Source organism: Opisthocomus hoazin, chromosome 5, assembly GCF_030867145.1.
Source record: "Opisthocomus hoazin isolate bOpiHoa1 chromosome 5, bOpiHoa1.hap1, whole genome shotgun sequence".
NCBI classification, from domain to species: domain Eukaryota; kingdom Metazoa; phylum Chordata; class Aves; order Opisthocomiformes; family Opisthocomidae; genus Opisthocomus; species Opisthocomus hoazin.
In genome coordinates, this window is record NC_134418.1 from 35,588,110 (window position 1) to 35,605,003 (window position 16,894).

The 16,894-nt window shown below is 40.7% G+C and overlaps 1 protein-coding gene across 1 annotated transcript in view; it reads left to right on the top strand.

The window, feature by feature from the left end:
* AFG2A (AAA ATPase AFG2A) overlaps nt 1-16,894 on the top strand; it is a 209,182-nt gene that overhangs the window by 167,609 nt on the left and 24,679 nt on the right. The window contains 1 exon segment of the mRNA XM_075420941.1: nt 1,703-1,867. Within this exon segment, the coding sequence (XP_075277056.1) occupies nt 1,703-1,867 (165 nt within the window).

Here is a 16,894-nt window from a genome sequence, read left to right on the forward strand (position 1 = left end):
TTTCTGCTGAGCGTTTTCATGTTCTGTTTTAAAAATAACAAGACATCTCTTAACATTCAGGATACGTTTTTCCACTCTGAAGCACCACAACAGTCTTTTTAAAGAAACTCTAGGAAGGGTGTTAACTTGATCAATGCTGTGCAGGAAGGAAAGCTCTTTCCTACTATTTTTTCGGCATGACTTTCACTGACATGATCAGGCTGGGAAAAGACTTATTGGCTGACAGCCCAGGACAGCCATGCAATATCTCTAGTCATCTGGAACTCAAACTACTCTGCCCAAGGGAGAACCATAACATAAAAACAATTTAGGTTACATGTTGAATCTTACAAGCATTGTTCAGTTTTTTAAAAAATAGTTTAAATACTATTTCTGTGCATTCGCTGTGTGCGGATTGTTTTGTTTTTTTTTTCAAATGTCAAGTAAGAAAGACTGGGAGGGTTTTTACTTTTTTACTGTAGGCGGTTGTCAAAAATCTTGGAGATTTTTAGAAATACAAGGAAGTGAGCTCCCTCTCTTCTCATAAATTTCAGAACTTGGCTTCTCCTGTGTATGGGATATAATTGTTTTATATATAGATGTTTACTATTTGACCCCGTCTAGAAAGCACAGCGTCACAGGGATGCTGGTTGGAGCGGGCTTCCAGAGGCCCCGTGGACCCTCTCCCACACAGCGCGGGACTGTGGCCAGCGCCAGGTCGGGGAGGGCTTGGCTTCGCCTGGCTGAGCCACAAAACCCCCACGGGCAGAGTTTCCGCAGCCTCCCCGATGACCTGCCCCAAGGCTGCGCCTCTCTTCTGCAGAGTTTTTTTTTTCCTCCCGTGCAGTCTGAGCCCTCCACGCTGCCCTTTGTGGCCGTTGTTGCCCCTTATATTGTCTGTCGCTGCTGCCCAGAGTTTGCTCGGTCACCCTCCCACCTCCCCAGTGTATATATGATCTGAGTAACCCTGGGAAACCAAAGTGCAAGGGCCAATATACATGTATGAAACCGCAACATCGGGGCCTTAGCTTGTAACTGTATTCATCTGTTGAATTTTCAGTTGTCTTGTGGCATAAGAGAAGGAAAAGAACAGTTTTCCAACAGTTCAAAGCTGATGCTTAAATGTATTAACTGTAGTGCTTTTGCAAAGCTATGGGTTTTTTCTCTCCCTTTTTGAAGCTGAGCATCACTGCCCTCTGTCTATTGTTACCTTATTTTGCATAAAAAATTGTCAGAGTAGTCTGCTCTTCTGTAAGCATGTGCAGCCCTAATAATTTGGGATAAAGCAACATGAATCCAGAATGTGAGCCTCACTTCAAAAAAGCCTTTTTTCTCCACTTGTTGTCTTGATGGTAGATCTGAACTTGGGATGTGTCCATTGCCACCTGTCCTTCTGCCAAGTCCTAACATTCCAGCACACCTTGCAACAAGCCTAAAATTATTATTTTAGGAAAATGACTACGGTTCTTTTATGATTGCTTTTTTCCATGAACTGGTATTTCACAAGCTGAGTAGCCTTATTGTCTTTTCAGCAACCAATCCATTCTGACATAGGAGAATAACCCCTCTTGCACATAGCTTGATTGCTCTTGTGCAGCTTCTTCCTTTTGCTGAAATTGTTGGTTATTTGGCAGCGTTGTTGGTTTTAATTGAGTTGTGGCTTTTACTTTCTTGGTGTGGTGTGCCATGTGCTGTAACTTTTCCTGTGACGCTTTCATTGCAGGCCTTGCTGAGACCAGGACGAATAGACAGAATTATCTACGTGCCGTTGCCAGATGCAGCCACTCGCGGGGAGATCTTCAAACTCCAGTTTCGGTCCATGCCAGTCAGTGACGAAGTCTGCTTAGCGGAGCTCATTCTGCGCACGCAGAAGTACTCAGGAGCAGAGGTAAAACTTTCTGAATGGTAATGACCTTGGAATCGGTGCACAAAATTGTGGTTTTAAAATTCAAATCAAGCATCATCCAAATATCACCCCTTGAGTCTTCTCAAAGTGGTGGTGGGAATTATGAAACGGAATGTTTGAGAGATTTCTGTGTTTCCACTCGGAAAAGAGAATACAATCTGGGGCTTTTTGCCTTCAGGGTCTCCATCGGAGGATCGTTGCCAGGGGAAGAGCCTGTTCCAGGGTGAGCCTTAGGACGGTCACGGGTGGCCTTGTTAAGGATGTGCTGCCAGGAGGAGTGGAGGGAAGTGGGGGCAAGTGCTGCCTGACTGCCCTGACAGTTCACCTGGGCCTCCCCACATCCCCGGGGTTCTTTTGCATTTAGGGTTCTGACTGAGAGCCTCAGATGGAGAGAGGAGAGACAGAGATATGAGACAATGTAGGGAAATTGCAAGGGAGTCGCTGGTCACTTTGAGGCTTGTATTTTCCTATTCTGTATAATCCAGACCTCACAGCAGCTCTTACTGTTATAGCTCGTTGCTATTAATGGTCAGCTTCTGACAATGGATGTCAGACAATTATTTCCTGTCCTGGGTAGGAGGACAAACTTTCTCAGATGCTGCTGTGTGGCAGTTATAATAAGCATTGGTACGTTAGTGGTCACCACTCTGCTCCTTGAATATTATTCATGTCAGTGAATCGTGAAAGCATATTTCATTCCTTCCTCATTTTGATTAATGGAGAGTAATTATATTACTTCAAAAACTCAAAGAATGTTTTTAAGGTTGCCAGTTTGAGCTCTTAAAAGGTATGAAATACCAGAATTAAAATTTCCACCTTACTGTACCCAGTCCTAGTGTATGCATTATCGCACCATCTTTAATTCCATAGTCACCTTCTACTTTTTCCATAGCAGAGTGGAAAATGTGATGTGCTTGCCTCGGCTCCCCCATCTTTCCTTGTGCTCTTTACAAGGGCAGGGAAATAAGCTAAACTTTTGTCTTGGTCTGAAAGACAGGGTGGCTGTGGAGTATTTGTGTGATTCCTATAATGCTGAAGGCCCTTCTCAACTGACTGTTCATCGGATATGCTCCCAGGCAAGCCTTTTGCTCATTTGTCTGTCGCTTACGTGCTGGTACGTTGTAAAATGCTGCGTTGCCCACTGGTAACCTCTGGCTGGTGAGGGCACTGCTCTGAGCGCTCCAGGTCCAAGGGATGGGGTCAGACCTTGCCATACGCAGCGGCGGTGGCTGGGCTAGGCTCCAGGCTCGTTCTGGGAAGCTGTGTCTTGGCGGACACCAAAGTCAAAGCCGCAAGAGCTTTCCTCCTCCACAGCAGAGGACAAACTGTGCTTTGGGAACAAATGAATGAAAGCTGCGTAGTGAGCAAAGCCGTTTTGTGTAGCACATCTTTTTGCCACAGAATATGGGATCTCGTAATGAAAAGAAGGCAATTATAAAAAGGATTGCAGGCTTAAATATTGGTCTGGAAAACTGTCGCGGCTCTGTTACCTCCAGGCTTTGGAGTAACGACTTGAAACAGTACTATGTTTTTACCCGGATGTCAGTGCTACGACTTTTGCTGCCCTGGGAAAACTTATCTGCTTCTGGCTGAGTTACAAGCCTCCAAAAACATAAATATAAACAGATCTTCTGTTGTGTATGGAAACTTTCCTCTTACCAGGCAACAACTGTAACGCTTGTATTTCAGAAATCCCGAGCATATGGGGATTTCCTTTGGATCTGGATCAGCTGGGGCTCTAGTGGTGAATTCCTGTGCTTAGCTGATAATGAGTCACAAATGTCTGGGTGCTGGCTTTGTGCGGAACCAGAAATAAGTTAATGGGTCATTGAATGCAGCTACAGACTAGTTGCAGGGGAAAAAAAGCCTGCCTGTTTCTAATACAGCATTTCTCATAAATCTTGTTCTTTTCCACCATTCAAAGAATTATAATAACTGGGATGTAAAGAGTAAATACAGAAAAAGCCTCAGTCAGTGTTCCTTGGAAGAATGTATAAAAAGTCTTGACGGTTGGCACACACAGCGGCCAGTTTCATTAAAGCCTTTTCTTCCTAGTGTCTCCAGCTTCCCAGCTTTACAAATAGTTTCCGCTGTTGAATGGCAAGTTCCCATTCCACTCTTCTACCTTTTGTTTAGAAAAAGAAATGGAAAATGCTTGGGTTTTTGACTAGAAGATGCTGTATGAATAGGGAGTTGCGTGTAAAGATGTGCTGAATCATCCTGACATGAGCTGAATAAACAGCAAGTAAAGTGGATAGTTGAGTATGTATCTGGCTTCCAACTTGGTCTTTTTTCAGATCAGATATTTGTATATTTTTGTCTGTCATCACTTATGACCAGTTATCTCTATTCACCTGCTGGATGTACATTTCTCTTAATGAGTACCTTTAAAGTTATATCAAGATAGCAAAATAGGGTGATTACTTCCCACTGTTTCGTGTGAGAGAAGGCAGAAGATAATTTATGAGGGTGATTTTACTATTTCCTTCTCTCATGTGTAAGTGAAGTTTAATGTAAATAACAAAATTGAATTAGAGGAGCAGCGTCTGTACAGTTAGCTTTTATTATGCTAATATTATAGGTCAAAGCCTCAGCTTTCTAGAAATATTTGGGTTTGAGTTTGATCTTCATTTTCAGGCCCTTCTGAAGTGCTCTGCAGCAGCGCTTGAGGCTCTTCTTCAGGGATACTTCAGTATCTGTACATCAGGAAAGTAAGAAATCGTTTCTAGAAGTTTCTGAGTAGCAAGGGTTGGCCTTGGAGCTGTTGACACCAAGGATCATTCCCTCCTCCATCTGAGGCAACTTCTTTGGCTGCATCTGGTGCCCTGAAGGCGTCTGCCTTTTCTCAGGATGACCTTGACCTCTTTTTAACTGAGCTGGTGTGACCAAGCCATGCGCAGGGTAGGTCTGGTGGCTGCCAGGACAGTTCTGCTGTAACTGCGTGTCTCATTTGCCCTCGCACACACGCCGGCAGGTTTCACCGGTGTGGTGGAGGAGCAGTCAGAACTGCTCTTGTCTTTGCCCCCAGCTTTTTTGTTCTAGGAAATTTCTACTGAAGGCCATGCCTGGGCAGCTGACACCTGGCATGGTTCAGAGGAGGCTGTGCTGTACTGTGCTGCACTGCTCACCTCGCCGGCACCTCCAGATGCTGTAGCGATAGCAAAGAGCACTGGTAGGCATGGAGGAGAAGTCTCTAGTTCTTGAAAGTAATAAAAATGGTTAAAACAACAAGTGTGCTGCATCCAAACTTTTACAAGGTTTATTCTAGAGTTCCTGCATTTTATTTTGGGCAAAGTTGCAGGAGATCCAACTTTCATAAAACTGATTATTTTTTCAATGGTTTTATATAATTGGGATGTCTTCACTCAGAGATTGTTCAGTTTGATCATAGCTTTTTCCTAGAGCATTTTCACTGTTATACTTCATGCTGATAAGTTTTATCTGTCTGATTTCTCGATGTGCTTTCTATAAAGTACGATTAATTAAAGATGCACTCCACAGAAGTATTTAAAAGCAGTGTTTTAAAGCACAAGCAGTGCTAGTTCTTTGGGTCTCATTTGCTTGCTTCCATGATGATGCTGCAGCCAGCTTGCTCTAGGAAAGATGGGCCTTCCACAAACTCTACTTTTTTAATTTGGGGTTCGGATTAGTTTTTTTTTAATTACTGGCTGCTCTCTATTGTAATAGAAAACACCAGTAGTCTCAATGCACTTTCTAGTGCAAGTAAGAACAAAATCACATGGACAGTATCTGATAGGAAATTGCTTGTCCTGTAATTTTTAAATTATACATTGTCTCAAACAGGAAAGAAGAAAGGTTGTAGCTGGAACATATCTTGGCCTAGAGGAAGGACACCTACCTTTATAAATGGAAAGACTGATGTCTTTATTAGATCTGTGTGGGGAAAAAAAGATTGTGTCATTTGCCTTTACAAATTAAGTTGAAGGGGTGTGTCTGTCTTCAGATCCTTGGAGCTTGCTCTGCAAAATGGGATCAGCAAGGGCTGAAGACAGCGTTTCCCCACTGTAGAAGTATTTTGTTCCAGAAAGTAGGTGATAAAAAGGAAAATAAACCCAGTAGGGTGAGGGACCTTCTTTTATTGCCTAAGCCCGAGTCAGATTATGGTTTTGTTACAGTTTAGAAGGCAGTAGCAGAGGGAGGTTTTACACAGAACCTGAAATCAAGTGTTGAGTTGCTTTGAGGTTAAAGTTGGTTAGAAGTAGTAAAAAATTAAATATTCTGGATATGATGACAATATTCCTAAGACAAGTGTGCTTATAAAAGTAAGCTAATGGGACTGACTGCTTTTAAACTGGTGGAAGGCAGGTCATGGTGAAAGCGAAGGCTGGCATTGTTTCTATGGTATTATCAGTTTCCGTGCTTACAGGACACAATAGTAAAGCGGGAATCTGGGAACCTGTAAATCTTTCACTGGTTCTTAGTCGAAGTAGAACAGTTAATGTAAAAAATATCTTTCTCACCTTGCAATAACTCTCAATGGGAACACAGAGAATGAAGGGGGAAAAAAAGCAAGCCAGTGGAGGTTTGCTCTGGCTCAGATGAGAGTGTATTTGATGCCAAAATGTATCTTTGCAGCAGCACACTAGCTTGAATCAACTAAAGGCTTTGACTTGTAAAAAACGTATTCCAAAACATGCATGTTCTTGTTTACCAGATATATGACATATTTAAACTATAAATTTAATAAAAAAGCCACCTCAAACAACGAAAACCTTCCCAGACTCCTCTTTTTCTTATAGAGGAAGGTCCCAACTACAAAAGAAGCAAGGATGCATTCCATCGTAGATATACAGGAGGGGGTAAACGGTCTTTTAAGAGATGAAGAAAAATTTGTCTCTTTCGTAAAAAGCATCTACAGTAAAGCTGAGAGAGGGCTTAGATATAGGGGAAAAAAAAGGACATCTGACAAATTAGGATCTGTTATCTTCTTTGCATCAAGTTTTCCATGGAGGAAAATATCTTCCAAACTTAAGGGAAAGGCTTTCTCCTTAACATTTTTAAAGGGGAACAGATCCAATCCTGTATAGTAGCATAAAAAGAGACACAGGCTTTGGGGATTGAAGGCATCAAAAAAATAAAATAGAGTGAAGTTTCTGTATGGGGGAAAAAACCCCAGTAGACTCACTAAAGCTCATGGGTTTAATTTTTAAATACAAACATGTTTGTTCCTTTTATGTTTAGTTATGCTAGATGCAGAGCACGTTCAATTCCATTGAATTCGACAGGTGTTGAAGGTGCTCAATACATCACGCCTTGGGACTGAGCCCTCGGATATCGAACTTCTGAGATACCACAAAAAAAATGCATGTGTCTTATCAGAACTGTGTGATTTGAAAATACACTTTGGTAGTTAAAGCATCTGTGGCTGAAATGACTCTGGCCTGACTATGCTGGACGGCCTTTCCTTCTGAAGGAGTTCTGCTTAGCTCCACACCAGCACACGGTGTTACAGTGAAAGGCAATTTTCAGAGAGGAACGCTGTCAAATTGAAACGCAGCAAGATTAAGGCCTCAGATGAACCTCTGAAGTTGCTCTTGGAACGATACATAGGATCTGTTAATTTATAGCACCCATTGAAAAGTGAACATTTTTGTGTGGGTGGGTGAGGAAAAGAGATTCAGCCTTCATCCAATGTGGGTAATACGGGATCACCACCTTCCTATACACGTTTATCAGTGCTGAGGATGTGTTTGGCACAGGTGGCTGGAAGGTGAGGAAATACCTGGCATTCGGAATGTTTTCCGAATGTCAGTGTTTGGGATAAACGAGATGAATCACCGGAAAGGAAATCACTAACTACACAGGACTTCCCATGGGATTTTGCTTACTGCTGGTCTCGCAAGAACCTCGTACGTGCAGAATGTGCTTGGGCAGACTGGGAACGAGGGCAGCGCCAGCGTCTGGGTCGCTCGATGGCGTGGCGGTGCCGAACCGCAAGAGTTTGTGGCGTTACGCCGCCTCTCCCCGCTCTCTTTTAAGTCATGTTAGAAAGACCTGGTTCCCTTTGCGTGTTTTTCAGAGATGGGGTGGGGGGTTTGTTGCCCTAAGCGGGCTGATTTCATCATGTCTTGCCTCAGCTGAGACCCAGTGAAGTGAGTATATAAAGCATGGCTGGCAATTAACATATTTATGCAAAATGTAAGGTCTGGTTTACAGGAGAGTATTTGCACTGAAACTGATACATGGCTAGCTCATCTAGGAAAGAACATTTTATCGCTCAGCGAGATAATGATTTGCTAATAGTTTAATCAAGCAGAGGAGATTTAGTGCATCTGGCTGAAGGTGCATTAGCATTTCCAAAAAGGACAGACCCATTAACAGCTCGAGAGGATACAGTCGAAACTGCTTCATAAGTAACTCGAAGAACAGTGATCCTCAGGGGAACTTGGTGAAAACGCCAGAAGGAATTTGAATGAGCCCCCATGCGAGCACCAAACAGTACTGAGGTATGAATTCAGCCTGCTTCTCAAACATGAGATTTGCTTCCTCCATACAGCCCAAAGAGCTGAACATTTTGATTCCTTAAATGCAGAAACACTTAGGGTGAAGGAACCTTACAGCTGATTTCAGTATGGATTTTTTCTTTCTTTCTGTGTCTTCATTAACCATTTTAACGGCATCGCCCACCCAGGTTCTGTAAAAGAGCATTCGTGCTTGCTTTTGTCTTCCCTGCGCCTTTGAAGGGTTGGTTCTTGTTGCATTGCCTGTTTGGAGAAAGCACCTGCGATAGGAGCATCTCTTGTGTCAGGGGTAAGCGATCCTCTGTTGATGGGGCTGCTCGCTTTTGATGAGCTCTTACAAAATAGCTGTAGTTTCACCAAACCAGCTGAGGCTGTGGGAGATGCCTGCATTTCCTGGCAGTGCTGACTATGCCGTTTGCCTCCCTCCCCTGCCCTTGCCTTCCCTTTTCCACGCTGCCTTGCATGCGGTGAAGTTACCAGGAGCTCCCCTTTGCTGAGTGTGGCACGGGGAGGGGGTGCTGCCAGCACAGTGGGGGACTGTGGAGCGGTCACCGAGACACAGGCTTATGAAAGAGGGACCTAGGCTGATATGCTGTCAGCCAGCTTCACTTGCCCTCTGCGCTTGCCTGTGGCTTTGCTGCTTTATTGTCCTGGTTTTGGCTGTCATTCCCAGCAATGGAAAAACATGTTGCTCTTTCAAAGCAGATGGGAATTCATTCCTGAAGGGAAAAATATGTCTCTCTAGGCTGCTGCTATTGTTTTCTTTTAGTTTTATTTTTTGCCTGTGAGTTATTTCTAGCAACTTTTAATTTAATTCATTCTTCTTTTTCTTCTTTTTTTTTTTAATCAGGCAGCGGGGATTATTCTTCAATGTCATAAAGCACACGCTTTCAGTATACCATTGATCACAAATAGGGGTGTACAATGTTCACAGTAAAAATTGCATTTGCAATGATCAGGAAGAAATTGAAAATGTTGGTTTATTTCTGCCTTTTGAGGTATTTTCATTTATGTAATACAAACACTAGTATCTGTTCAGAGCAGTAGAATTTGCTTTATGTTAAAAAACAAAAAGGAAAAGAAAAAAATAAGCACTTTTTCCTCACAGTGACCTGTTTTTCTGACTTTAAACCTGTAGTGCTAGCACTTGATGTTATAAGTTATGAAGTGTCACAGGGCATGCAGTTAGAAGTGAGCTTGCTGCTTTGAGTTTGACTCAAGTCTAGTCCTGAAGTGTAAGACAAGGCATAAAAATTACGGAAAGTCACCAAAAAGTCATTGCATTTCATAGAGAATTAATTCCTGATCCTTGACTCTTATACACCAACTTCAGGGCCAGATCGTCAGCGTATACAAGTTGCTGTAAATGCTGAATATGTCTTCGTACATTACCAAAAGATATGTCCAAAGTTTTTTGTTTCATTTTATGTAAGACCACTGATTTGTATGCACTTTTTTCATAAACGGGGGAAAAAAGTCAATATTCTTACGTATCCAATGCTGTTTCTCATGGCCTTAAGATTAGCATGTGTCTGACTAAGTGCCTGTTATGATTACTTTTAGTAGTATACAGTGTCTGATTATCACACCTCAGTGCTCAATTTACCTTTCTCTGTGTGTATATACATTTTCTTCTTGGGTATTCTGAGGGTTTTAAGGGGCTTTCCCATGGAGGTAGCACTGAGGCATAATCTCAGACATCAGCTTGGCCAGGAGAGCTGCAGAGGGCTCCCTGCTTCTGCAGTAAAATTTCCTTGCTGTCCTTAACAGAATCAGTCCTCCAAAAATAAGGGTAGTACTTGGACAATGATATCCAAAATAGTTCTGATTATTATCTTAATTGGCACTAGGAATATTTAAATGTAGTACCTGAAGGCTAACTCAGATAGGATGTTTATAGCAGATAAAATCGTACAGAGGAACACCTTGTGCTGACCTACTTGTATTTCTGGTGCTCTGCCAGTTAAATTGCTGTCAAGGTGGAAGAAATGTTAATGAATGGCAGAGGAATCATAGAGCCCAGGTATAAAAGCTTATTAATCTACCTGAGTATTGTTGCTGTGAATGAAGAATGTGTATTTTAATGACAACACTAACTATTTACACTTCACTGAGCTGCAAAGATTGGAGAGGTGTGTGTGTATGAATTAAAATATTTGAACATATGTTGGTATCTTTGTGTACATATAAAATAGGATGTTTGCCTTTGGCAGTCATCAGTGAATTAATTGTTTTTGTTGCAAAAATCTGGAACCTAATAATGAATAATAAAATAGTATCTAATAAAATCAATAAATGTGCCATTAGACTGTGAATATCTTGAACAATAAATGTACTGAATTTCAAACTTAAAAGCTATCACTATTAAAGCTATATTTGTGTAGAATGTGCCCTGACTATTCTGTTTCCATTGCTTTCTCCTATAATAGAAATAATATTTCATTTGTGTGAAGTAAATGTTGATTTTGTTCTGGGAGGGATGATCATTACTGATAAAGTATTTAGAGAAGGTTTTTTTTTGTTTGTTTGTTTTTTTCCTTAACATTTTAATTGTCATATGCTTTAATACTTCGCAACCCTAAATTGTGTATGAGCCACAAGTTACACACTTCTTGTCATCCCATTGTTATTTGAGTTTGAAAATGCACTCTGCTGTTATTCCTTTCAAAGAGGTTTTGATTATGTATAATTTTATTTTTCTAAGTGAGATTTTTTGGGAAAGAATAGTTGAAGTATGTGCTTTTGTTCAGCTTGCTTTTTTTATCCACAAACTTTAGCACTGACGTTGCTGGAGTTGGAGACCTTTTGGTGAGATTAAGCTGCTCAGCAATAATTCCGAAACAGTTTGAGAAGTTGTTAGTAATTAAGATAGTCACTGATGCTGAACGTGGGAACAGGGAAGTTTTCAAGCATTTGCAGCAAAACTTACGTTGTCAGTCAGGGAAATTTTCATTCTTGCCATGTAACTTCTATTTTCACAGCGTGCCTGAACACTGGCTGCTCATGAGAAGGAGAGCTGCAATCCCACTGAAGAAGGCACTTTAAGGGAGCTGTCTGTCGCTGGCTTTCTGTTTTGTATTTGAATCCCAACAAAGATTTTGTTTTGTCACAAAACTTTGGTTTTAGCATTCAAACTATTGCCTGGAGTAGAAGCTGTCAAATAATGTTTCTTAGCACTATTGAAAAGCTGATGGGCGCAGGCACTACTGTAGCTCAGATTTTTGTATGTCAAAAATTGGAAGTTGTTATTTCCAAGTTGTCTTTTATGATTTCCCTTAAATACATATGGAAATACATAAAGCTTTAGATTGCCTTTGGCAAAAGGATTAAATGGTTATTGGCAGATGGAAACAGCACAATAATAACTCTGCAGCAAATTATTAGCTATGGTAGAAGCAATTCTGTGGACTGTTTTGCTTTTTAATTAAACTTTCTCAAACTACCACCTAGTTCTCAACTTAAGATTTTTGTTTCCTGGCTTTGAATAATGCAAATGTCAAGGATAGCCAGGTAGAAAAGAACCTTTCAGGTCTTAGTCTTCTGTAATCTGTCCATGGCATTGCCTGCATAGAAGTGAGCCATCAGATCTGGGTTGGCCACTTGCAGTGGAAGAAAACAGAGCAAAACCCAAGATGACTGCAGTTGCTAATTGGTCGTGGCATCCCCATTGTCAGGAGAGGAGAACGAAGAGCATTTTGCCCAGTTTAAAAGAGCTGCTTTGGATTTTGTTTGATGGTTTATTTTCTAATTTGAGGGGGGTGGGGTGGTGTTAGTTATGATTTCAGAGTAATTGGTGTCTTACAGAGATTTGCTTGGTGGTGTTTGATACTTCATTGCCTAGCAAACAAAGTAAATTTGTGATAAAACTAGACTATTACTATTATACTTAATGTTGCACAGTGAAGCACACCAGTGGAGGGAAAGGAGAGGGAGAGCAGCAATGTCTGCTGATATGTCTTGTATAGTTTAGCCTTATTGTGCTTTATACTGGGATGAACCATCTTTGTCTTTTTCCCTGAACTGCTCCCAGTGAGCTCCCATTTGATGAGAAACTGATGAAAAGGGAGGGAAAAATATACCCGGCTCACAGGTTAGACTCTGAGGGTATCTGCGGCGGGATGTTTCCAAGTATTTGTGAGTCCATGTCAGGAAAACTCTTTCCGCTCAGTCTCCCTTCAGCAGCCACTTTCCCTTGCAAGGCATGGTTTTTGTTGTTCAGCCAAGAACAAAGGACTGAAGAGAAGAAGCAAGGAGGACAAGTTGTTGGGGATTTTTCTCCTGACAGGCAATGATAGGGGCTTGGGGGTTCAGCATTTGCCACAAGCAAAGGGAGAAAAAAAAGAAAAAGCCCACACCCAAAGGCCACGTGCTGCATGCATTTTGTGGTTACCTCTGCAAGTCACAGGTGTGGCTGTGCACCTGGAGAGAGGTGTTTTGGGGAGTTCCCTTGCCAGGGAGGCCATATGGTATGGCTGTAGGGACGTGGGCTCATTGCAGGCTCCTGTCATCAGACATCTTACCGCTTTATGGGTTGTTGCCATTTCTGTGGTCATTTTTGTGTATTTATGTGTTATATAAACCAGGGGAAGAAACAAATCACGCTCCTTTGCTAGTGAAACAAAATTTGCAGGCAAGAAAATGTGTTTGGTAGTTTAGTATAAACAAGAGAGAACAAAACTTCTCTTGATTTTGACTTTTCTGGTTTAAGGCCTGAGGACTTCCAAAGAAGAGTTGGCAGCCTTGTTTTAATATTCAAACAGTAAGCGCTCATCATAATAAGATGCCAGTTCTCTTCAGAAGTGGAATATAGTCAAAATGGTAAAAGCTGAAAACTTACTCTTCATTTCTAACGTTTGGTGTTACTAAATTTGCATAAATATTTGTGACTTTAGTGAAGCAAACTCAAGGAAGCAAAGCATGGTGTTTTGGGGGACTTTAAGAGAGTTTTTTGCATAAGTTCTATAAACTTATCCATCCAGAAAGTATTCTGTTCTTTCCTTTCCTCTTCTTTTTTGGTATACTGTTTTTGCACTTGTGAGCTAAAAAAACCCCAGTATTTTGAAACTCTTTGGCTTATTTAACAACAACGACAACAAAATCTATATTTTGTCTTCATTAACCCTTACGTATGAGTAACAATATTTATGGAAGAGCAGGAAAAAAGGAAAAAAAAGCACAAAATTAATTTGTCTTTTATCAATGCTTGGCAGTTGTCGGAAGAAAGTGAACTTGAGAATTTAGACAGTATCTTACCCTAGGCTAATTGTTTACCATCAAAAAGAGAGCTTGCATGCAGGAGGGAGTGTTACGCTTTGGACTTACTTCCTTGTAACTCATAAATCTTGGCTGTATAAATGTTCAGTCATTAATTAAGGCTTTCAAATTAATCTGTTTCCTGACTGGACTTGGCTGGTTTTGCATAGAGCAATGCTGTTGCCCAACTTCCCAATTTAGGAGTGCTCTCAAATGTGTGATATGGAAGATGATGTTGATTGTGGAGAGTTAATGAACAGCACGTATTGGGGGGAGGCATTTTGTTACTAACATGCAGGAAATAGGGCAGTGGTGTCAAAATGGTTTTGCGTACTTTAATTACTTCCTTTACTTCAAACAGTGGCAATAAATGGCTATTTTACATTAATAAGTGTCACTCCTGAGCAGAAATATTTTTCTTTCCTTTCATTATTCTAGGATAGTGTTCTGTCCTTGCAATTCAGCCAGCGTACTCAGGATGATATATAAATACAGCCAAAAAGTCTCTCTTGTGATGGAAAAAGATTTCAGTTTTTGTTTGAGACTTTGAAAAAGTTAATTATCACTTAAGGAGTATTATCATTGCATTCATTTGCCCTGCTCATATAGTAACACAGTGGTCGTTCAGGTTTTGTGTCCTACTTGTGTTACCCTTTTTTTACAAACGTGTGTGTGTGCGCGTGTATATATATGTATTTGTGTCTCCTTTGTTACTTATGAAGCCATATGAGAGCTTTTACTGTATATTTAAGTATTTCTTTAATATGTAGGACTTTCAGAAATTCGTATTTGGGTGATACGTACAATATACCTTGTACTGTAAATGTCCATGTTATCTTTAGCACTTAATTATACACAGGTCTGTTGTTGCAGTGTTGAAAGTGAGTCTACCAGCTCTTCCTCTGAAGTGAACATCCCCTAGCTCAGGCAGTGAATTTGTTATTTAAGGTGAACCCGCAAAAGCTGCAAATGAATCATCCAGCCAGGCGTGGTATTTTAAAACCGGGTATTCCTGGAGAGGTACTATAGTTTGTAGCTGTTTCAAACCAGAAATGTTTTCATTATCTGCATTCCAGTTGACTAGATGTGTACTGCAGCAGTCAACTTCCTTCAATTCTGCATATGCAATGGATTTCATAAATAACTTGTAAGGTTTCTGTTCTGAGCTGTCTAATTTATACATGAGACCTGGAGAAGGAGGAATTAATCATGAATCTTTAAAGACTCTGTGTTCAATCTATGAAAGTGTGTTACTGCTCGTGATTTCATTGTCATGAAAGTGCAAAGAGATACCACAGTGCTAATCAATGTACCCTTTACCAAGTAACTGAAAAATAGTCTGCAGTATGTGCTTACAGATCTGAAACAGCTGTTATCTACCACGAACATATTCTTCATTGCTTTCATATATGTGTTGCACCAAGGAAGATACTAATGGCTAATTAGAAATTGCTCTGACCAAGTTTCAAAGTCTGAGACAGTTTGAAATCTGAATTTAACTCTTCAGCTGAATTTCATCACCTTTAACACTTCAACCAAAGCCAGACTGTTAATACCTTCTCATTTCTAGCCTAGTCAAAGTTTAGATTGTTATCCTACAGCATTTCAAAGATTTTCATGTGCATAAAAAAAAAAATCCATGTAAGCAGTGGAATTATTTAATTCCGTTAAAATCAAGTGCATGTTTCAGCTTGCTAAATCCAAGGATTATTTTTTTAATTCCTAAATATTAAAATGTCTTCTAATTTAATGCATATTATTAATTAGATAGCAGAAATAATAGAAGTTGTATCAAGCTTTTATTTATTTCTTTTTTGATTTTCAAGGTAAGATGCACTTTTGCAGCCAGATTCTTTTGCTGTCACTTACGTGCCTGTCATTTCCTAACAGTTCATTTCTGTCAAGCCAACTGATGCATGAACTACCCACTGCTGTTTTGTGTGGTTAGATTTTGATATCGCAAAGTGATTTTTCCATGACCAAGAAAAGCCCTTGCATTTTAATGGGATCAAAGAGTAGGTATGTTCTGTTTCATTTAGTCCCAAGCTAAGTTATTGTAAACATTTCCAGGTCTTTCAGTATTGCTTTTTACAGGTTTCTAATACAAGACATGGCTATATGTGTTCATGAGGAGCAGTGGCCAGATGAATGCCTCTCCTTTTAATTGGCGTTTTGAATTGAGTACAACTCAGTGTGGCCTCAATGCTATCATAGGCACATTAAAGATCAGCTTGACTTTTAAAAACAAATCTGCCACTCTTATCAAGTCTTTTTGAAGCAGCAAACTCTTTTTTTTTTACCTTGTGCTCTTGAGATTATTGCTGTCCAGTAAATACTTTAAAAAATAGATCCATCTGTAGAAATCAGCTGTGGAGATGCAGCATTAAAGACGGTGGAAATCCAGGTGAGCCTATCGTGCTTGGTAAAAGTACCACGTGGAGCATGATAGGAAGGCTTGTTAAACTGTAAAACATAGCATTAAGAAACTCTGGTAGTAAATCTCTCTTCTGCCAGTCTACATTTCATTGGAAACAGTTCTGGACTTGCTGGGAGGCAGGTTGGATTGTCTCATTGGTTTCTTCTTTCTTGTGAATTTGATAAATCATTTTACACATCGTATTTGGTAACAAGTAAACCATATTTCAAAGCCTGAAATGATGCCTGTGTGACATTTATAATTTGAAATCTGTTGTTACATAAGACTCGAAAGACTTTTGGTGTTGCATTTGGTAGTATCTAGGTGCCACCGAAGTAACAGAAGAAATTATAATTTGCCTTCTTTCTTGCCGTGTACTAAGTAGGACTGGTTTTGCAGTGTGCAGGTTCAAAATGAGGAATTACGTTCAAAATATCTATGGGGGTGTAATTACAAATTGTGTCTTTCACAGGACACACATTTGTTTGGGTACCTGGCTGCTGTGGGGTGTTACCAGTAGGTTGCATCAAGCCAGTATGGAGTGGCTGGTGCCATGCTACACCTTACCATTGGAAGAGGGACTTGGAAAACACAGCAAGCAAGCTTAGAACATTGCTAAGTTAAAAAAAAAAAAAGTACAGCAGAAGTAGTTCAACCTGTTAAAAAATGGTGCTTAAAACTTCTGGTTTGACGAGAGTAAAGAAAGAGGGTGAGGTAACGTAGGTGGTGAGAGCCGTGGCCAGTGAGAGCTCCCTGGACCACAGGAGCTGTTCTACTGGTCTTGCAGTCCTGGGGCTCCTAAGGATTTTCCTAAAGAGCCAGTGCAGAGACCCGTGCAGTATCCTCTTTCAATCATTG